Genomic DNA, 22,561 nt, shown 5'->3' with positions numbered 1-22,561 from the left:
AGCTAGTGCATGAAGGTTTTCTTAAGGCTTCTTCTGGCATTAGCTACTGCTTGAGGCAGGAGGATGCTCCTCACAGGTGCAGCCACAGGTTTTGTTTTATACAGCAGTGTCTGTGTGTTGTCCTACCTCTGTTTCCATTCCTGTCTCCCCATGTGCCAGATAAATTATGCCTTTACACATTTTAATACTGGATAGATGCTCATACCTCTGAATTTGATTTCTTACTCTTTTGTATACACACTGTTTACCTTCTCTTGAGAATGTGCTTCAATCCAACATGGAAACTGGTACTTAGAAACAAGTAAGCCCTCCACCTCTTCCTCTCAGTGTAACTTCATTATGTTAGAAGATCTGGGCTCGCTGAAAACAAGAAGTTCTCCCTAACTGTATATGCAAAACATTGGCATTGAAATGAGCCTTGGTAGGAGAACAGCTGCTGCCCAGTACAGCACTCTGTGACTTACTTTCATGAGGAAATACTGACTATTGGACTTTCCAGAGCCCACTGAGAATCAGAACAAAGAAAATCTCTTACCCCTCCACAGCTTCTTGGTCAGGAGGGCATATTTAAGCATGAGTTTATCAGATGCTTTATCTGCTTCCTTGTTTTCCCCAGCTGCATTTTACAGCTCTGTCTGTGCCTGGTTGATTGTATCAGCATAAAGATACCCATGTCTCCAGGATGCAGCTTTACATGTGCTACCAGCATTGCTAGTGCTGAAATCACTGATAATCAAGTCACAAGGGATTTTTAGAATAAAGTCATTGTCACACATCTTGGCTCTGCAAGGCCATAACCAGCACATCATATGTTAATAAGATTAGAAAGCCTCACCACACACAACAGCAGCAGCCACAGATCTGGCTGAGCTGTACTTCATCTCAAAAGCAGCCAGCAGGCTAGAAAACACAGCATTGACTGGCTTCTTCTCAGGTGAGCAAAATAGTCAGGCAGATGAATATCTTTAGCACCAAGGATCACACAGGTCAGAAACCTGGACAAGTAAGCACTTAGACTGCAGCAGTAGCACCAAGGTGAACAATGCAAGTCTGAGTGTCTGCTTCTTTCTTTAAAAAAACCCAGAATGTAAGTATCATATATATAATACAAGCAGCATTTATTTTCCCAGTCAGAACTGGACATTTTGAGCAGTTGGAAGCCTGTAACCTTTCAGGGTACTGTTCTTCTTTCCCAGTGTAACAGCCTGCACCCATAGCCAGAAATACACGATTGCTGCCCTGCTAAATTTATAAGCAGTCCCTTTCTTTCCCCTCACCCCATCCCATCCTTGCTTTAAACATCCTTCTCCTTCTTTTAGCTAGCCCTCCCCTCTGGCCTCACAGTCTGCCCCTGCCCATTACTGTCTGAAGGCAACTTGTAATTTATCAACTCTTTCCTCCCCAAACCCACACAACTCCCAGCAATGCTAAATTAAAAGTTATGGAATCCAGCAGCAGTAACACAGACCTTGGTTTTCCAAGTAATTTCTGCATCTCAGTTTATTGACTTTTTAGCTGTAGCACAAGCACCTGTCATCACTTAAAGATCTACCAGGGATTTCCAGTGCTTCACTTCAGGCAACAGAAACCAATCTTCAGTGGAAGGCTTCACCACTTGTATTAGTAATAGAAAGACTCTGTATACAGTGTATTTTCCTGCTTTGTGGTCACCTGTTGATTTCCATGCCTTATGCTCATGCTGCAGGCTTCTATTAACATGCTTTCTCTCTGTTATTCTAAAACTCTGTAAGAATTTGATACTTTAGAGCTCTGTCAAATTTTCTTGAAACTTGCTGCCAAGTCACTAAGTTAATGGTGACAAAGCACATGTTCTATCCCATTTCTAAATGAAATCAGACCATTTTTTGCTTTATAATTGTATTGGCAAAGTATTCCATAGCTCTTTACAAAATGTACCTGCATTTTAAGTGAATTATTAATCTTTGCTTTCTCTTAACTCTGTATGAAAAAGCCATGCAAGTCTGCCTTCTGCATTTCATTGATCTTAAAGTGCTTGCCAGCCTTGCCAGAGCTCCTTACATCAATCACTGTACACAATAGAGATGTGCACATTATATTTTGTGCATTGTCAAAGATCCATAAGGAGTTAATCGTGTCAAGAGAAGACATGGTCACTTCATATTTGCTTTTTGAGGCAAGACTGCCTTGTGTCTTCTTGAAAAGTCTTCAGTTTTAGGTTTTGAAAGAGAAGGACCTCAGTACACAAAACTTTCAGATACTGTGAATAATCTGTTCTGCCTATGCCTTTGATTTGCCTTTGCTGAATTTGAGGAGTGTTTTTAGTGTAAGGTTAAATACTTGAATATTTGTTTCTATGGCAAATTCTGAAATGCTGTTAAACATCAGCTGGAAGCACGTCTTCACCAGGGTCCACAGGAACTGGCATGGCCATAGGAAATCCAAGTTCACACACTCCACTCTCCATTTCATGCCAGAAATTGCATAGCATTATTAAAAAACAAAACTCCTATATTAACCTGGCAACATATTTACTCTTAGAATGAATTCTGACACACTCAATAATTACTGCAGCTGTAAGTGTTTATTGTAGCACATTTAAAATGTGTAAGCATTGAGAACATGTTTAGTGTCCTCTACAGCATGATGCATTGTCACACACAGCTGCAGCAATGCTGCTCACAAATACAAATTCTCTAAAATATGCTTCCCTTTAGTTTTCTATTCTGCTCCCAGAGTGAATAGACTTTATAAAATAAGGCATCCATTAAATAGTATCACAATCAACAAAGAATATAAACTAAGTTGTCAAAACTGAACTTCCGTACAAACTAATGTTTCATCCAGCCACTGACAGTAGCAGATTATTAGGTTGCTAGGAAACATCCAGTTTCTAAAGTGTGGAGAGATTAGACTCAAACATATACCCTGTGTCTTTAAATCAGTTTACACTTCAGGTTTACAGACCTGTATGCCAGAGGAAGATTTCAAATTTTTTTAAAAAAATAGGTATTTTGAAAGTGTTTTTGTCTGATTTTCCCTCTAAAAATGTAAGATCCAAACACTGTTAAGCTGAAGACTGTAACTGACTCTGCCCAGTGCTTGATACATGAGAACTTTTCCCACTCAGCTCATCCCTGGAACTTCAGTTCAGCCTGGCACATCCCAGCCTCTCTGAGAATAGATTGCCACTTACAACCAGTGGTACTTGTGTTAAAAGAAATATTTATTTTGTGCTTTCAGCTATATTTGAGTGGTTTGTGTATCAACTCAGTGTAATGACTCCAGAAACAAATTACACTAAATTTCATAGTATTTATTTTTACTATGTGAGTGCAAAAAACCAAAAAATGCTGAGGGCTCTAGTGAGCTTTCATTCCTTCAGTAACAGGTCAGCCACAGACAGATAATGCCTGCAGTTCTGAGGGCTAGGTTGGTGTTCAAAGCTGAAGATGTCTGACACTAGCTCTACTTAGAGTTGAAGTTACTACATTTATATTCTACTTCTATAATCTAGCCAAGCCTCTGAACACAAACAGGTTTTTATGCCATTTGCATTCTAGCATAATTTAACTAAGGAATCAAATAGAATAAAACTACTAAAAACCATCCCCAAACCCCCTGAAATAGCAGTGTGTCCAATCAAAAGTCTGTAAGTTTAGCATAAACTTCTGCCATAGGCTTACACTGTTTTTTGAGAAAAGCAAATTAAGTCTTCAGAAATAAGGTTTTCCACCAGCTCCATTGTCAAGTTCTTGCAATGTGTGCTGCTTCAAAGCCTCCATGATACACTCCCACAATCCATTAAATATGGCCACTACAACCTGTACAAGAGAGGAGAGGGAAGTTGTCAGGTACATGCATCAAAATAATAGTTTCACCGTACAAGGAGCCTTAAAAATGCAACTGAACTATTAATAATTTGACATCCATTGACAAGAAACTGCTAGGAACCACCAGAAAACATTCTGAATATGAGACTGCTCTCCTAGATGCCTGATCCCCACTGCACAGTCAGTTGGAAGATTATTACATCCCCACCCTGACCCATCTTCTGCTGGCTTTCTTGTCTGGTTAAACTGAGAGGTGTGTGCAGAAAAGGAAATATTAATGTGTCCATGCCCTTCACCCAGGAGCAAGATGCCCTGCTCTGCTTCATCCCACACTTTTATCTCCAGCAAAACACTTGCTCAGAACAGGGGCTGGCTCACAGCAGGCTCTGTCATCTCCTTGCTCCAAAATACATCCCCATCTCCTCCCTCTCATAAACATGTTCTATCAGGCATAGAACAACACTGCCCACCAGAAAAGCCCAATACAAGGAGTTGCACCTCAGATCTTTTTAATCAAGAGGCAAATATTTTCCAGCTCCCCCACCAAAAGCCTCTTCAGCAAGGAAGACTCAGACTTGTTGCCAGGCAGGTTAAATATAAACCATATATCCTGCAATCAGTATTCCTGAAGAAACACAACTTCAAATAACTGAAGCATTTTCCCTCCATAATGGGAGTTAGGCAATGTTTTCCAAGTGCTGTGGTAGTATCTTAAACTGCATGCTGTCTGAAAACCTTGACAAGCTGATTTTCTCCCCAAGTTTCAGGCCTGTGACCTGCACAAGGTGTGATTACAAAGTGGATAAGAGGACACTAAAGGAGTTCTCTTAGTCCTGCCTGTCACAGTGACTACAGGAAATGTTAATGCCTACACATTACACTTATGGTGTTCCCAAGTTACTGTATGTCTTATCTTACTTTCTGTATAATTTTTTGCATTAAGTGCTTCTTAATTTGGAAGTTCCCTCACATTTTCTAAGAAAATTGTTGGCTGTAGACATTTTGCTGAAGTTCTCTGTTCATTAGAAATAGTTTGGGATTTTTGTGTGGGTTTCTCCCACATATACAACTTCCCCCAAAATTTAAGTACTTTTCATAAACATTGTACCAGGGACATTTTTTAGCACGTTGTTTTTGTATATACCTTAATAGGTAATTTTAATATAGATACATACCATTACAACAGCAGAAGAGTGATGCAGAACTTTCCTCCTCTAACCTGTATTTTCCAGAGTTTGGTGAGTCTTTGCACTGTGATATAAATTTCTGAAGTTCTGTCTCTGGAAAGCCATCTTGCTGATAGTGCTAAAAATTGATAATTCATTAAACTTTTAACAAGGCTAAAACCTACACCAACCCAAATTCTCTCCAGACCACTTTTGACACTGCTCAAGTCTGAAATTAGAAGATTCACAGAACCTAATGTGAAAATAGTGTTGTTTAGTTGATATTTAGCTTCCATTGGAGCAGAAAAACCGACTTTTTAAGAAAAACAAAGTAGAGAGAGATTGAAAACCCTCCCATCATCAATTTGCACCCTCAGAAGTAGCAATTATATTTATTCTTTAGATTGGCATGCACTGAAAGTTAAAAGATTGAGGGAGATGACAGTTTGATAGCACCAATCTTGCACTGTTATTCCAAATGAAGAGTCTGTGCTTACCTTGACTGTTTCATACGTATCTGTAATGAGTGCAATGAAGAGACTCAGCACCATGTAGATGAACAGACTGATGAAGGAGTAGAGGTAGATCCTACTGAATAACCAAACCAAGTAACTTTTCTGCTGCATTTGTGCAAAGGTGGCAAACATGTCATCTCCATTGATCAATGAAAAAAGGCATTCAGAAACCATGTTCAGAGTGCGAAACTAGAGGAGGGAAGACAAGGCTTTGTCACTGCTTTATTTGGACACAAAGACTGTACATAACATGAAGAACATTCACTGAGATGACCGGCTGCCTCAGATCTCTTCCTACACCCAGGGGATGACAAGGTGCAAACAGTAAAACATCTGAGGAACAAACAGCTTGGCACCTCCTATATGCATGCACATTCAATTCAGATAAGCAAACTTCTCTCATAAGAGGGATAAGCATAAAGTCTCCTAAGTTTTAGTCTGATACTCGTGTTCTGCAAAATGGAAATTATTTCTTAAAATATCAGCATGTGATTGGGAGTCACGGCAGCTTCCACTTCTGACTTGGAGCTTTCATAACTTGAGGAAAGTCTGATTGAGTCATGGAAGTCAGACTCCTCAAACAGAGCAGCATCATGTTGAAGATGCACTATTTTTACATTAAGGGAAGCCTTGACATGGAGAACTAGAAAACAGCAGTAGTCACCTCTCATTCTGTTATTCAAGCTATCTTTTCTCATGGTCAGAACATTACCTTCACGTGGTATGGTCCCAGTACAATCCATCCACAGAAGCAATAGCCCAGGTAGATCATAGCAGCACAGCAGCAGAACCTCATTACATTGGGTAATGCTGCTCGCAGTGTTAGGATGAGAAGCTGCACAAAGCAATGCAAACAGTTAGAATTCAACCAGAAATTTCCTCCAGTCCTCTTATAGCAACAAACAGAATAAATACCAACAATATGAAGATCCCAGGAGATCCTTACATTATACTTCTGAAAGAAACCTAGGTAGCGAATGACTCCAAGCCACACAAGCATGGTAGATATTCCTAAGAGTATGCTGCAGACATCATAACTTGTCAGACTCTGAAAAAAAGCAAGAGAAGAAGCAAAAAAAAAAAAAAAGGAAATAATTAATTATTGTAACAACTGACAGATTCTAAATAATGACTCTCATTATCACAAAAATTTGTTTAGAAACATTTTTCCTTTGGCAAACTCTCTCCAATTAGAAATTAGTTTGAGGCAATATACATTAGAGAGAGGTTCCATGAAAGAGCAGGGGCACTTTGAAGTGCAACTCATTTAATGAGTTGCTCATGCCTTTACACATGGCTGTTTGTAAAACAGATTCTAACAAGATGAGCTTCATTTGCAAGGCCAAGAGTGCAGGTGCACTGCAGAAGCACAGACACCTCCTCTGTACCCAGCTCACCAAGATCCGCAGTGGCACTGCAAACATTTTCATGCTGCTTCCAGACTTGCAGCAACAGCTTCTAGAACCTGCATTGACAGATTCCTCAGAGCATCTTAGGAATCTCTGCACTGCAACCCAATGGACAGTATGAACATGACAAAGAACAAATAAAGTTCTTCCACTAGATAGGAAAAGCTCTTTGTAAAAACTAGCATGACTTGTCAGCATTGCTCAGATAAAAACTCAGGAGGCTCTTGTTATGTAGTTGGGAACTATGAGCTATATAAAGCTATCAAGGAGAAGACTAATTAGCTTCTAATGAATTCTATCTGAATTCTATTTAGCTGGTTTTTCCACCTATAGATACTGGCCTGTTTTCATCCAAATTAGCATGTACTCTGTTCCTGAACTGCAGCTCTACTCTGACATGGATCGTGACAGCTTATTTGAAAAGAAGTTTTCATTCATTTCTGTTTCTATTCTCCTAAGAATAAAACAAAAATAATAGATATTGGCAATGGATATTAATGCTAATCTTTCCTATCAGCATAATTCATTTAGAACTTAACAAGAAACAAATTTAGGCTACTTTAATGTGAACTTGTGATTCAACCAGTTTCATACAGTAACATGGAACAGGATCTTGTCATTATGGTCCACAAAGCTTGCACAAATGGACCAAAATGTACCTGTAGAGAGGAGTTTTAGTAAAATACTCTTGCATATATAAATAGGTGTATGTATAATATAAGATATAGGAATCCCAAAGGCAAGGTCTTATTCCAATCTTGTTCTCTTTTTTGCTTTTCCCAAAGCAGGATGGAGCTATGTCTTGTCTTGGCCAGCTTCCTCACAGCTTCTTTCTACTCTCAGTGAGTTTATAGGTGCTGTGGTGAGAAGGGCAATTTGTACAGGCTGTTTGTGATAGCCAAGCTGTCAGCAGATGGATTTCAGACCCATCCTCTCATCACGAGTGTCCAAAGTTCACTATGTTGCAATGTCACACTTCAAAGTCTGCTACAGACTTTGTGAAGACCAGTATTATCTGAATATCAAAGTGCCTCAGGATAGCATATTATAATAATTTTTCTTTCTTAATTCTGTAGAACATAATGTTTTACAAGTTTTGAGTTTTGTCCATATCAAGTCTCTTTTAGAAAGTGAAAGCCCAGACCCTGCTGTGGCTGACTGTTACATACATGCTGGAAAACAGAAGCTGGGAAAGCAGCAAAGTGATATTTAAGGAGAGAGACTCTGTTAAACACTTGTAAACAGAGTTCCAAAAGTTAAATCCTAAATTTGAAGAAATTTATCAAATGAGCAAATATAAGTGAGAAAGGGAGGAAGTCAGAGACAAATTATATTTTATTCCTCAGAGTCACAGGGAGCAAAAATAATTCAGCACTATAATATAGAGTGATATTTGGAGTTTTTAAATCTTGCTACTAGAAACAACATGCATGAGTTGCAATTCTGGAGGAGAAGGTAGAGTTTTAAAATATCATGCCACTCAGAAGCAATTACAGCCAGCCTAAAGTCCTCTGAGAGATTTAAACCTAGGCTGGACAGAAACAGTTTTCCTACCTTAGCTTGTATCTCCATCTTTAGAGTTGATCCAACAATAGTTAGGACATCACTAACTATAATCAGGATGTACCATCCATTGACAAATTCCATTTGATCACTGAAAGATACTTCTTTCTTATAATAATACAGGAAAAAGCTTACAAATTCCTAGGGGAAAGTAGGAAAGAAAACAGTTAATCAGGCTTACACAAGACAAGCCTTTCCAAAGAAGGAGCTGTACCCACCCTTTGGAGCCAAATTCCTTTAATCACTGATCGTGTGCAAAGGATCAATGAAGTCAGACAAGTCAATATGACAAAAGCATCGAAGATCATCATGTAATGAGTGTTCTTCTGTACTGCAAGAACAAAAATGTACATGTTTACAGTGCCTTTATTCTTGTTGATCATAACTGAAGTAAAAATCAAGTTTTGATGTTAACTGTATTTATACAACTGAATTAAGAAAAATTGTAGTATTTTTTCCAACAAAAGTTCATCTGACATATTTTATGAGAGACAGAAGTGCATCTGCACTACAGATACCACTTCAATAAATTTAGGAGGGTTGATACCACATCAAAAATATACCAAAGTGTGAGTGCTTCTTACAGCCCTGCAGGATTACAGGTGAAAGTTAATCATTTTACAGGGACTGGAATGGCCTTTGGAGTCATAGAGCTGTTCAGATTTTTTTTTTTAAATCCTAGGAACATTATTATATGTATCTTCCCTCTCAGATCAGTATTTGATAATCAGCTTTTTCTGTCCTAGGGCAGTGCAGATAACTTGTACTATTGCTCAGCTAGTCAAGATCAGCATTGAGTTAGACATGAGTTCTCCATCCCTTACATTACTAAAATTTACATTCTTGATCATCTAATGTTAAATATTGCACCAAATATTTCTGTTTGTTTGTTTTTAATACCTACCATACAGCTGAAAAGAGGTGAGACAGCAGAAAGATGAGATGTTTAATGCTGAAAGATTTCAGGAGGTCAGCGAGGGGCTCCGGGAGCGGCCCCGTGTTCGCGGCACCAGCGCGGGCGCGGCAGCGCCGCCCGCTGGGCACTGCTGGCACGGCAGCCGCCAGCCCGGTACCGGGGCTGTGACTGCCAAAGAGATTCTTTTCGCTAATGGAAAAAGATGATGTTTTGACCGGGGCCAAATATCTGCCAACAAAGGTGGCTCATTCTTGTGAGTGATTGTATAAGAAATTTAACTATCCTGTGTACCTCAGTTACAGCCAAATACACAGCAAATGGCATTTAAGCAACAATAAGAAGAGTTTCTAGCCATTCCACTTCAGCAAGTTTTACCAACAATGCTTCCTTGTCTTTCCTGGTGCTAAGTCCTGAAATAGGAGTAAATCAGCTTCAACTTTCAACCACTATCATGTGTCCTGTTGCCTGGTGCTAGAACATTTCACAACTCTGCCTTAAGAAATGAGCAGAGTGTTCAGTAGCAAAAGAGAGAAGGATGCACAGTGAGGCATTGACAAAGTTTGGTTTGACATTATCAGTGGTGCAAGCCTTGAGAATTGCTACAGAAAGTAATGGTGTGACTGGATTCCCAGGTTTTCAGATCAGGAGTTGAAGAACAACAAATTTTTAGAAAATCAGATATAGAGTGCACATACTAGAGATGGTATCTCACATTTCCATAAAGAAAAAGGTTAACAAACATTGTGCTAATGGACAAAATTTCAGCATGAAAATTTGAACACATTTATGTCACTTACTTGATCCAGAAACATGCCAGTCTTTACATTCCCTGATTGCTATGTCATTGTCTAGACTTATTTTAATTCTTCCACTGTGTGCTTTATTATCAAACACGATCTGTATTAAAAACAACAAATAAAGAAAATATGCATGTCTTCATAAAGTTAAACAATTACATATTAGCCCACTGTATTGCTAAGCCTGCATAATGATGCAGAATAACTCTCCTAGGGGAGAAGTGACAAAACATTTCTAAGCTTAAACTAATTCAAGTATCTTCAAATAAGTGGTGTCAAAATGAAAGACAAATCTGCTGAACCATGTATTTCCCACAAATTGTTTGATCAACTAGTTTTACTAGTGAATTTTTTTTTAACTGCATTCTCATTCCTCTATGATCTGAAAACAACCTTTCCCAGAAGCATCTCTAAAGAGAAGAGATTTACACTTCCATTATACTTCAGATGGATTAGAGCACAAGTGGCTGTAAGCCAAGCAAGTACTTCAGGACCACATCAGGAGCACTCAAAGCTTAACCTCCCACAGTGACAACTGCTGGTTATTTACAGGGTACACTAAGCCATACCAGAGTAATCCAGGCACCACTGACCCAGTGGTACTCAACACTCTTCAGAAAATGCCTGTGCTGACTGTGTGCAGTAAAGCAGGAAGTCATTTTCTGGTTTTGAACAGAAGCACACGTGGCAGGCTTCCACATACCCGCAGAGTGAAATCGTAGCAGTCGGGGAGCTCGTGGTGACGAACGGTCTGGAGGTTGATTGCCTTCAGATTGAACATGAGCTGCACTGCCACCAGCCTGCAACAGAGCTTCAGCTTAGCCCTGCACAGGGAGAATGCACCAAAACCCCCACACAGGGGGTGCTCTTTGCTCCTCACCTGGGGAAATCCAGAGTGAAATTCAAATTGTGCTTTCCCATCGTGGCGTTGTGCAGAGAAGTCGTTGGCTCAATGTACAAGCAGTCTGGAATGGATAAGGACTCACAACAATATCTCATGGATTATCAGGCTCTTTAACTGTAATCTGCCTGTCCCACTCCCGAGGCTGTTATGAGCTGTTGGCTACACCAGACAAGACAGCACACTTGAGTGAGGAGTCATCTGAGAAGCCAACTGACAAATACACTGGCTTCCTTCAACACCAGCCAAGCTACTCATCATGAATTCACAGGGATCACTCCTGAAAATTAGCCCCAAACACTTGTATTACATGGTCACCAGTGCCAAAGGCCCATCACTTCTTTGTGGCATTAGACATTGGAGGTGAGGGTTAGTTAAACAGAACTTTTCTTACCAGTTTTGGCTGGTAGTAAGTTCAATACAGATTATGTGATAAGACTATATCATACTGTAAAGTTTTTAAAAGAATTTATCAAAAATGTAGGTCCCATCCTCCCAAAGAACTGATAAAATAGATCAGGTTCATCACCAGTCACAATCTCTGGGTCTATATCAAAGGTGTCGTTTCCAGGACAGATGATTCCTCGCTTGTAGAACTGCTGACAAACAGCCAGAGGGGTCTCCTCTGCTCCCCTCTTCTCATAAGCATGATTTCCAACAGAGATGTTGGGCAGCTGGAGGTACTAAAGTCCAAAACAAACAAACCCATTTAAATAGCAACAAAACTGTTAGTCTCTGAGAAAAAAGCAAAACAAAACAATGAAACAAAGCAAAGCAGAAGTGTTTGGATTGGTTATAACCCATCTCTTTTATTTAAAACATCATTTAAAGAACTGTGAAACCTAAACCACACAACAGCAGAGTCCTCAAATATCTTAAGTTATTTGACAAAAACACTAAGTACAGGATTTGGATCTAAATACCTTTTTGCATATTATGTTTTTCTCCTTCCAATCTTTACTAGAAAGCCTAATTTGTTACCTGCAAATGATTCTGGCTAAAATCCAAGGAGTGTTTTTAGTGTAGAACCAGTACACCGATTAGCTTTAAGGATGTTACCACACTACAGTGCTCTAGCAATGACAGAAAACCTAAATGAGTTGATGTTTTAGTCTTAAGGAATTGGCACAGAAGTTCAATTCAAAAAGAGGTGCCCAGGCAAAGATCATATATATTGTACATATTGCAGCAGCAATTCCTACCTGGTTTATTGCAAAGAATATCTGGTCATAGACATCTGTTTGTGTGTATACAGCATAGGTATCATCCATTCTGTCCATGTATCCTTTCAAGAACAGGTGTTTGAATGCAACAGTGTTCTCTTCTTTGAAGGCAACCACCATTTGGTTGCTCAGTCCAAAAACCACCAGCTGAAAAAGACATATATTTCCTGTTCAAAGACAGAGTTGGCTTCTGGATTAACACATGAACCTGTTCTATGAACAGCCAGCCTTTTGCCTCACTGGTAGACACAGCAGTTACATGCAGGCTGCTCCATCCCACAGCTGCTGAAATGAAAGCTTGACTTTAAGGAAACAGTGGGTTTCACAATGTGTCTCTAACATGTTTACAGCATCTTGGCCAAGGACTTGAATTTTCACAAAGAAAATGATACCATCTCAGATTTGAGCTCCCTGTATACTGTTACAAATGCTTTGTTAGCTCGGCCTGGCTCAATTGACTTGCCCTGGGGGAATATCATTGTTCCTCAGCCAAAAAGGCAGGACCAGACTTAACAAGACCCCACTTTGAAGTCCTTATTCCAGTCCACAAAAGGGAAATTGAGGACAACTCAGGAAAACAAACATCTCTCAATCAAGTTTCAGTGAAAAGTGCTTTGAGAATAATTCACCAAAGCTGTGCTTGTAACAGAGTAACACCTGAAGCTGGTTAAAAATATATATTGCAACCGTTCATGGAAAGTGAGCACAAAACTCTTAGCTACTATCCAGACTGGAAAAGGTTTCTAGAAGTACAAGATGTATTGTTTCTGGGAGCTCACAATTGCTTGACTGTTGTTTCAAATCTGGGGTCAGGTGTATTGTGAAGAAACTCATCAGAGATAAGTCTGAATCAGTACTCTGCAGATTTATGGCCATGGTGCAAACTGGATATGCAGGTTTTGATAAGGGTAACTCAGTTACAGAGATACTGAAATGCTCTGTAGGCAAGCTCAGCCCACAGGAATACACCAGCAAACCAACAGTGCACAGACTGCATTACCACAAGGCAGATTTTCTCTGAAAATGTGAAATCAGCATTAGTTCCTTTCTTACTGGATTCTTCCATCATGAAATTTTACTTTTAGTTGCAAAATGGGAGAGATGACAATCAGAAAATGATGACACATTTAAAAATGAAACAGTAAGGGACACAAACATGCTGCCAGATGCACAGCAGGAGAACTTTTCTGCAGTTTGTGCCATCATTCATGCAAATGGAAAGAAAACATTTTTTTCTATACATGCATTGCCATAGCACTGGCATGACCATAAAGGGAAATCACATGTGGGCAACTCTGAAGGATCATCTGAGGACTTAGAAAGGTTTTGTGAAAACTTTCTTCTGCCTTAATCACAGAACTTTGAGACAAACAATTGTGTTTTGAGCAGTAGATACATGAGTTATATGGAATCTCTGGTGCAAGGCTGGGTGAGAGGAAGAATTTCTGAGGGTTTTTTCAATGCAAGAGTTTGTATGCCATATGCAAGTTAAAAGAGAAACAAAAAAAAAAAGAAAAAAAGTCACCAATTTCAGTTCTTATCACTGTGATATTGAAACAGAAACGCCTTCTCCTTCCCTCAAACACAACAGTGAAGTGGGTATTGGGGTAACAGATGCATCATCCTTTGGGGGAGAAATGGCAAAGAAAAAGAAAGTAAACTAAAAGGTCAAGTTGAGCCTTTAAACACAGCTCCTTTCATCTGTACTGGAAGGCTGTTTTTTCAGTCCATAATTTTATGAGAAAATTAGGCCACCTGAGATCTTAGCCACATATATGCAAATAAGATAATTTTGCAATCTATCCTTTCCCTTTCTCTGCACCACACCATGAATTGCACATCACCTGCATTCATCTGACTTCCCATAAGCTGAGTCCCTGCTTCCATAGGTACTCACCTGGACTGTAACCATTACTATTTTGAGTAGCTGAATCCCAAGTTTCCAAGGCTTTCTGCCCCGGGCCCAAAATTTCTCACACGGGTTCATGAAGAAAAATTTTAACTTCCTTCTAAGCTGGTCTTCCAAAAGTGCCTCCTGTGATACCGATGAGTGTCGTTTGTAGCTGCAAAGGTTTTCATCATCATGTGCACTGCAGCTGCTCACAGCCACCTCAGGATTCTCCATTTCTGAAAAGAAAAGCAGCCCTTGTCCATTGAAAAGCCTGCTAGCATCAATAGAGTAGCAGCAGATCAGTCTGCACTAACAACCTGGACTCCAGGTGTTATCTTCTGTGAAAGGCACTCACACTTTACACTGAATTTCAGACCTTTCACATATTAGCGCACACTTTCTGCAGAATTTCAAGAAAAATATGGCCAAGTTCTTAAACTTACAGCTAGGCTGCCAGGACACTTATTTAATAGTGGAATTTCTGTCCATTTGGACTTACAGGATCACTTCCTGAAAACTTCTTCCTCTCTCACTTGACAACACAGCATATGTGCTAGATATCCTGACTCAAGAGGAGCACTAAAAGCCTCTCATGACCATGCACTCTTCTGGAAAAATTATCTACTGCTGGAGCCAGTATTTTCCCCCACACCTACAAGCCTATGTCCCATCCGTGGAAGAAATGGAATTTTCAAGAGAGGCAGAGGTTTTCTTATACATTACTATTAGCATGGTTTACTCTGGGAAATGGAGCATGACAAATTGCAATTCAGATAAATCACCTGAGAGCATTAACTTGTCATTTGGCAGGATTATGTCTTTTTCTTTTGCCATAAAAGACCCAGTGCAAACCACCAGTGATAATGAACCAGAAGAGGTAATTGAATCATGATTAGCCAGAGGCTCACATCTGAGCTCAGTGTGAGGGGAAAAGATTAGATGAGAACCTTATAAATGTGTTTAAAGACATTACTCTGCATAGTATTCAGCATGTTTACATTTTGATCTGGTACTAAATTCAACATTTTATAAATGCTTTATAAAGACTCCCAAACATTTTATAAATGCTTTATAAAATATTAAAGAACTAGCCAGGAATTTTTTTTTTTCAGATGACATTAAGAACAGAGAAGACTGCCTGGGCTGTGAATAAAGGTGTGCCTTATTGGACAGCTTATTTTTGAATCCTATAAGAATAGTTTTGTATATATCTCAAACAAAAAATCATCATCAAGATATTGATCAAAGACAAATGTCCAGTCACATCCAGTCTCCTCCAGCAGCCCCTGCACACAGAAGAACAACAGTCTGTTTCAGACATGATTCGAGACCTTCAATTTCCCCAGCTGTCAGGAACGCAACAAAAGTTAGCAGTCAGCAGTGCAGCGCTAAGAACAGGCCCATGCAGAGGCCAGAAAAGTTCAGCTCCTATTTTATCAGGCTTCCACTGTCCTGCAGGATAGAGTACAGCCTGCTGTGCTTTCCACTCACCTTACTGACAGCTGATCCAGCATTTCTAAAATAAAGCCCTACTCTGCCCCTGCAACAGTCCTGTCAATATCAGTGCTAGATTAAAAAAAAAAAAAAAAAAAAAAAAAAAACAAAAAAAACCAAAACCAAACACCAACAAACCCAAATGCATTTCTGGTCCTCGCGGTGGGCTCGAGGCGCCGTTCCCACAGGGCAGCCCCCTGCTCCCCCACAGCCCGGCCGGGGTCTCGGCAGCCGGGGCGGTCACAGCGGGCCGGGCCCTTCCCTCAGCCGCTCTCCCCTTGCCAGCGCTGCCGGCAGCTCCCAGCCCCGCGGGCTGCCGCAGCCTTGCGGATGGCACAGGGCCGGGGCGGGAGCCATCCCCATACGCACCCGCATTGCCGTCCCCGGCCAGGCCGGAGCGCGGCAGCCGCTGCCCCTCAGGGCTGGGCACCCCTTCCCCGCCGCACCCAAAGGAGAAGCCGGGGCCAGGGCGCACCCCCGCCCCTCTCCCCGCTGCTAAAGGCCCCCGCGTACCTGCACCGGCACCGCTCCTGCCGCTCCCCGGCCTCCGGGGGCCGCCGCCACCGCGGGGGCGGCCGAGGGAGCGCTGTGCCCGCTGCCGCCCCCGCTGCCGCTGCCTCCCGGCTCCGCTCGGCTGGGCGGGAGAGCCGCGGCCTCCGCCAGCCCGCCCCGGCCCCCGGGCAGCGCCGTGCCGGGCTCGGCTGTGAGGGGCCGTGCCGTGCCGGGCTAGGCTCGGCTGTGTCGTGCCGTGCTGTGCCGGGCTAGGCTCGGCTGTGCCGTGCCGTGCACACCGGCACCCGCGGCCTCTGACACCTTGTGCCGCACATCTCCCTCCTGCCGCACGTGACGGGCGGCTCTCCACACTGTACTATACTCCCTATAGGATGGGAATGCCGGCTCCAGATTTACTGACCTAGGCTTCTCCACAAGGGGAAGTAATGTTAAAAACAGCTGTGTCGCACCCGTCATAAAAAAAAAAAAAAACCACACAAACAAATAAAAAAAGCCCCCAAAATCGCTTTCAGGTCACAGAACTGTAGTTATGAAGGGCAGCTAGTGGTACAGTGGATATACTGAAGTCATTCCACTCATTACACAATTAAGCTATTAAAGTTATTAACTGAACTTCAAAGAGAATGGACTCCAGCCTCGGGTCTGTGCCAGTCCCACTGCACTGCGGAAATGATCCTTTTGGCATGGCTGCCTGACAAGAGGATAAACCTCGGGTTGTAACTGTGCATAGTCTTCAGCTGCCTAATTTCTGCCACTGGTATAAAATAGGGCCAAGACCAAAACAAGGAGAGTAGCGGGCATTTTGAGAAAGGGAACTTCCTGGCTGTACAGGTTGACAAGGAAGACAGAAGGGATCCTCCTGCTTACCATAAGAAGGGGTGCATGGACCTCGGAGTGGCACCAAGGACCAGCATCAGGTGCTCCGCACAGGGAGGAAGATACTCCGGGGCTCCTTGCGTTTTACATTGCAGCAAGGAAAACTAAATTATTTTTATGCATCCAAAATACAAAATATATAGATTACAAATCGTCATATTAGCAAACCGCATCGAATCGCCACAATCCCAGCGGCAGACGGCCTCAGCACTGCCCGGCAAGCACCGAGGCGCTGCCTGGGTTGGGGTGCGCGGGTGGCCTGGCTGCAGAGGGGACAGCCGCCGCCTGGCGCCTACAGACCCCATCATGCCCCGCGCCCCAAAGCCCCGCCGGTGGTGGGTCTCCCGCGTACAGCATGCTGGGACAAGTAGTTCTTGCCTGGCGCGTCCCTTCAAGCAGCAGCCGCGGGGGCGGGTTTGCAGAGCAGGGCGCTGATTGCCTGTTCGAGCCGTCAATCACGGCTGCCCCGTCGCCATGACAACCGCGCGCTGCCGGGGACGCGCCGGGCCGGGGCCGAGTTCGGGGTTCCCGCGCAGGTAGGGGACAAAGGGCACGGAGGGGACCCGGCCTGTGGCAGTGGCAGCGGCAGCGATGAAATGCCCGAGGTCCGGGCAGCAGCCGGCAGGGCACAGCCGCTGGTGGGGAACCCGCCACTGCCCCGTGCGGCCCAGCCGCCCCTTCCCGCGGCTCGGCCAGCGGGCCCCAGGCGGCGCCTTCCCCGCTGCCCTGAGGGGCGCTGGGGCTGCGAGCGCTGCCCGGCCCGCATAGACCGCGGCTGCTGCAAACTCCGCAAACCCCCGCAAACCCACACCCTGCACGGGATCTTGCACAGCGACCCAGCTCACAGTTCATAGATGAGATGGTCATTTTTCTTACCTCTGTTTAAAGAAGTCTTATCTAAAGTAAATTTTTACAATATAGCATTTCTGTTTCAAAAGTCCCGACAGTGCAACAAATGTTACTGTTTGGATCCCGGCAGCACCATGTTATGACAGCTTCTATGTCATACTTAGTAACTTTTTAAGTACCAACCAAATTGTTACAATATTTTAATGACCTAAACCAGCTGTACTGGCTCATACCAGAAGTTCTGTCCGGGTAAGATAACAGCAAAGCCATATTTCCACTTTTTGCACCCTTTTTATTTTTTGTGTGGCTTTTTTTTTGTTTGTTTTTGTTTTTTGTTTTTGGTTTTTTTTTTTTTTTTTGGTTTTGTGGTTCAATTTCTACAGCCAGATGTATTATCATAATTTTTAGTAGCCCTCAATTTTTTCATCTGTCAGTTTGCCCTGTTACATTGTGAAATTGTGTGCTTCTGGCAGCTGTCCTGTCCACAGGCAGTATATTTTCAAATTCACACACTTACTGTGCAATGAAACACTTCTGCAGTCCTGTTTGTTCCCAGTTGTTTGTTCCACATCTGCAAGCTCATGTGATGCCAGCTGGATCTCGTGTTAGGACCATGAATCAGCATCTCCTGGTCACTTTCTCTGTGTCTCTTGTGATTTCACTGACTTCTATCATACCATTTTCAGGCTAAAAATAATCCTAGTTTACTCCCAGTACAAAATATGTTCTATGTCTTCAGTCATCCTTGTTATACCTTTTTCAATTTTAATCTATTTCTCTTTGAGTAAGAGAAAGAAGACAATCAGAACACAGTATTAGCCAACATTCTAATGAAGTTTTCCATTTTGTTCTCTTATGGCTTTCTTATTAGTTCTTAACCTAATTTTACACATTTTGTACTTATCATCCCAGATACTGTAACTACACCTGCTGGTTTCTATCAAATAACAAAATCAACAGATTCAAGTAAGCCTGATTTAATGAAAAGTTGTAAGTGTGAAACCAGGTACATTCAAATTGAACTATTTATATGCTGAAATGATTTGGCAGTTGCCAAAACTTCAGCTTTACTCCCTACAACTTATACAGTGAAGCTGTGTCCAAATATGCACAAGATTATTAATATTTTTAAAATAATTTTGTATTATTTGCTCTTTGTGTAGAGCAAAATAGAACAAACTTAATTAAAGGCAGCATTACATGTGAATCTCTGGAGAGACAAAGTAATTTTCAAAATGATATTTTTAACAGGTTCCTAAATGTTTGCCAACAGAAATGTGGTTTTTAGCTTGTTAGTGATGCAACAAAAAAAGCAATTAGCACATGGTTTTGATCCTTTCCTTGTATTGCTTTTGTAAAATGGACATGCATCCAATTCTTCTGTCATTCCAAATTATAGTAAATTACAGTCCTGAAATAGTAATGCACACACACTTGACCTTAAATCATTCAATTAGGCAACTAATGAATCATTCTGTGTCCTAAAATCAGGCAGCATCTTTTGCAGAACAGATAGCTAATTAGTTTTTGCCTTTTGCAGAACCTAGCAACTTCACGGATTTGTTTTTAGCTGTAAATGTTTCAGTACATTAAATTATTAGGAGAACACTGATCTTATTTTTTCCTCTTAAGCCTAATGTTCAAAATATTAGAGCCATCTGTAAACAAACTAGGCCATTAAATGTCAAACAAAGTTGTCAAATATTTACCCAGACTTTAGCAATTACATAACGTAACACTGTGTTCCACTGAAAAACTGCTGAAAAACTAGACAACATAATTAATGAAATCTAAATATTACTTACTTTCTAAAAATAAAATACATGGCAATATTTATGACGATTGATTTTCAAAAGCTATAATTTTATATAGATTTTGCACTCTTAAAATTTACAAATGATGTTAATTTACATGTTGTTTCCAACCTCTTCTCAATCATAGAATCATACATTTTTATAAACATAATGGAAAGGCATAATACATTTGTGTGTGCATTAACCAGCTCTTTTTAAACTAGCAGTATAGAAATACCCCTAAGAGAACAGGAACTAACCATAGATTAAAAAATTAATTGTTTTGGTGACATTTTTAGACAGTCCATTAATATAGAATTATTTTTTTCATGGCTTTCTTGACAGCATTTAGTATTTTGTATAAAAACTTAGGGGGAAAAAAGCAAACCCCCAAACTAAGAGCTAACTACGGAAAATAGTAGCTTTTAACTTACACATTGGGACTTTTGTTCTATTATCCTTTTTTGGAAGAGGGGAGGTACAAAAGGCTTCTCCCCAATACATATTTGGAAGTTTGGTGTGTGTGTTTCCTGAAGGGAGCACCTGGAGGTTACCACATTCCTGTGTAAAAACCAACTTTGCATCGAGGCTGTGGGCCTGGTAATGCTTCCAGAGAAGCTTCTGGAAGCTCTGCCTTTGCTTTCCCTGCAGGCCTTCCCTGTTTCCTGAGCACTGCCGCTCACATGGCCACAGGAGGAGGGAGGGGCAGGGCGATAGGGTTCTGGGGATGCTGCAGAGGAGGATAAGCAGTCTGCAATTTCCTATCTGCTCTCTGGCTGGGAGGCCCTGAGCATGCCAGAGGGAAGCACCAGCAGTGCCACTGGCTGCAATGCTCACCTGCAGCCCTTAAACAGAGCACTTCTGTATTAACAAATGCAAATACATGCACCAGGCACTGACACCAACACCACGGCCCTGCTCTCTGTGCTGCTGCAACTACCTCTGTACCTCCTCCTTTCAGTGATGGAGGAGGAACTGAGTACTGGGACACCATTTTCAAGAGTTTTAACTCTTTTTATAGGGAAAATATGCTTGAAATCCATTGAAAGGAAGGGGATTTTGCTTGAAATATGCTTGAAATCCATTGAAAGGGTGAGTTATTTTACTAAACACAGGATGTGACTTCTGTCAGCCTTCTCAGTGTTTCCTCCATTCATGTGACTTAGAGATTAGGATACTCAGAGGAACTCACTCAAAATTTCCAAACTAGCTTTGTTGCAGTGCATAATTATGAAATGGTGAATTAAGACATTGTGACTGGAATATATATATGAGATGGTGTATATTGTCCTTCAACTAATTTCTACAACAGCTGCCTCCCCTCCTGGCGGGGATCCTGGAGGGCTGTCTCTTTTACACAGAAGCATAAATGTTGGTTTCAAACTAGAATAGTCACAGAACTATTTACAAAATGGGTCACAATTTTTATACATAAAGTATGCAAGAAGCTAGATAAGAAACAGCTTTGCACAGCTTTCCTTTTTAAATAAGGAAAAATTAGTCTCTTTTGACCATCTGAGTTGATGTGCACTCTCAGTGAGTGTTTCAGAGCTATAAGCTAAGCACATTGTATAGACTCCTTTGAAAGATTATACATATCTATGAAAATATATTAAAAATACATATATATATATATATATATATATATATAGGCTTACACAGAACTATATTAATAGTGTTTCAACTCCTGTATTTGAGAAAAACACTCTGAGAAGGAGGGTAGAAAAAATGCCCAACTTTCTCCTTAGATTAATTATATTTAATTTTTGCAGGGGCAGGGGTTAAAAAACATCATCCCACATATAGCAAAAGTTTCAGAATTCTGAAACATTAATTTTCTTTGCATTGGTATCATCATTGCTTTTTGTAAGAAGCAGAAGATTAAATTGCTACTGTTCTTCAGACAGATTAATGAAGGGGACTGCATTTGCCATAATCAAGAGAGATTAAACAAGAGAGAAATACACTAACATGCCATGGATGGCCCCTGTGATCTGCAAGACCCAGTATGGCACAGGAAAGAGTTTGAAGATTTATAGAGTATATTTTTCTACTCTGATTGGAGTGAAAAAGAAAAAGGCATAACTGTTATATGAGTGTCAGACTGCTCACATTAAAGCAAACACTGAAATTTACCTTGAGTTCACGGGAGGCCAACATGTATCCCAAACCTCAGCTATTCCATCAGGCTATAATCCATGACCTGTATGTTGTCATCAGTGGCCATCTCCATGCTAAAACTGAGATCAGAAGCTAAGATTATATTGCTTGCTTCTGGAGTATTTGAGAACTGTGTTACAAAAGAGTAAAGCACTGTTTCTCAGTCTTGGTATGCCACTGAAATTGCAAATGCACAGGCCACAGCATGTTTGTTTTAGCACTCACTATTTTAGGCTGTTCATAAGGAAACCCTCAAGATAGAACATTTATTTTATAAACTCACCTTTTCACCTTAAGCATCTTGACAGAAAATGTGCTGTTCATGTGCACAGGCAGACAGGCTGTAGCTCCTGTAAGAGATCACCAGAAATAGTTATGTCATGCCAGTGTTCCTGGAGGTGCCATCTCTTTCTGTCCTGTCTGCATCTACTTTCCTTTCATTTGTGGTAAAATTTTAATAGCACCCAAATAATGTTCCAGGAGGTGCCATCTCTTTCTGTCCTGTCTGCATCTACTTTCCTCTTGTTAGTGGTAAAATTGTAATAGCACCCAAACCATTTAAAAAATGATTCCTCTCCCAGTCAGTTTCCAGTCTTAAAAGTGTGAACATGGAGAGGGAGGATACAAGCAAAGTGAAAGCCCCATTGTCCTCATCCCATCTGAACACCTCTGGCAGTTCAATA

At 41.3% G+C, this 22,561-nt stretch overlaps 1 protein-coding gene across 2 annotated transcripts; it reads right to left on the bottom strand.

Moving 5' to 3' along the window:
- Positions 1-3,280: 3,280 nt before the first annotated feature.
- MCOLN3 (mucolipin TRP cation channel 3) lies at positions 3,281-17,226 on the bottom strand. 2 transcript variants are annotated; one of them, XM_059478544.1, is made up of 14 exons: positions 17,068-17,226; positions 14,200-14,429; positions 12,282-12,449; positions 11,609-11,762; positions 11,059-11,143; positions 10,882-10,978; positions 10,179-10,278; positions 8,684-8,796; positions 8,457-8,606; positions 6,440-6,541; positions 6,206-6,328; positions 5,476-5,682; positions 4,988-5,117; positions 3,281-3,803 (listed from the first exon to the last, which is right to left on the bottom strand). In XM_059478544.1, the coding sequence occupies exons 2-14, from the start codon at positions 14,425-14,427 to the stop codon at positions 3,784-3,786; spliced, it is 1,677 nt and encodes a 558-aa protein (XP_059334527.1). In that variant the 5' UTR covers positions 14,428-14,429; positions 17,068-17,226; the 3' UTR covers positions 3,281-3,783. The 2 variants fall into 2 exon arrangements, with proteins under 2 accessions (XP_059334527.1, XP_059334528.1); XM_059478545.1 differs by lacking the exon at positions 17,068-17,226 and adding an exon at positions 16,201-16,461.
- Between the last annotated feature and the right edge of the window lie 5,335 nt (positions 17,227-22,561).

The sequence above is a fragment of the Ammospiza nelsoni genome, chromosome 9 (genome assembly GCF_027579445.1).
Source record: "Ammospiza nelsoni isolate bAmmNel1 chromosome 9, bAmmNel1.pri, whole genome shotgun sequence".
In the NCBI taxonomy this organism is placed as follows: Eukaryota; Metazoa; Chordata; class Aves; order Passeriformes; family Passerellidae; genus Ammospiza; species Ammospiza nelsoni.
This window is presented reverse-complemented; position numbering and strand designations above follow the sequence as displayed.

What these genes read in the sequence shown, in the direction of transcription:
- MCOLN3 (XM_059478544.1), bottom strand. Translation starts at nt 14,427, where the DNA reads ATGGAGAATCCTGAGGTGGCTGTGAGCAGCTGCAGTGCACATGATGAT. An exon ending in AGACCCAGAGATTGTGACTG is followed by an intron (nt 11,144 to 11,608) that starts GTGATGAACCTG and finishes TATCCATTCCAG; the next exon opens with ACTGCTTGTACATTGAGCCA. An exon ending in ATACGTATGAAACAGTCAAG is followed by an intron (nt 5,118 to 5,475) that starts GTAAGCACAGAC and finishes ATCAATTTTTAG; the next exon opens with CACTATCAGCAAGATGGCTT.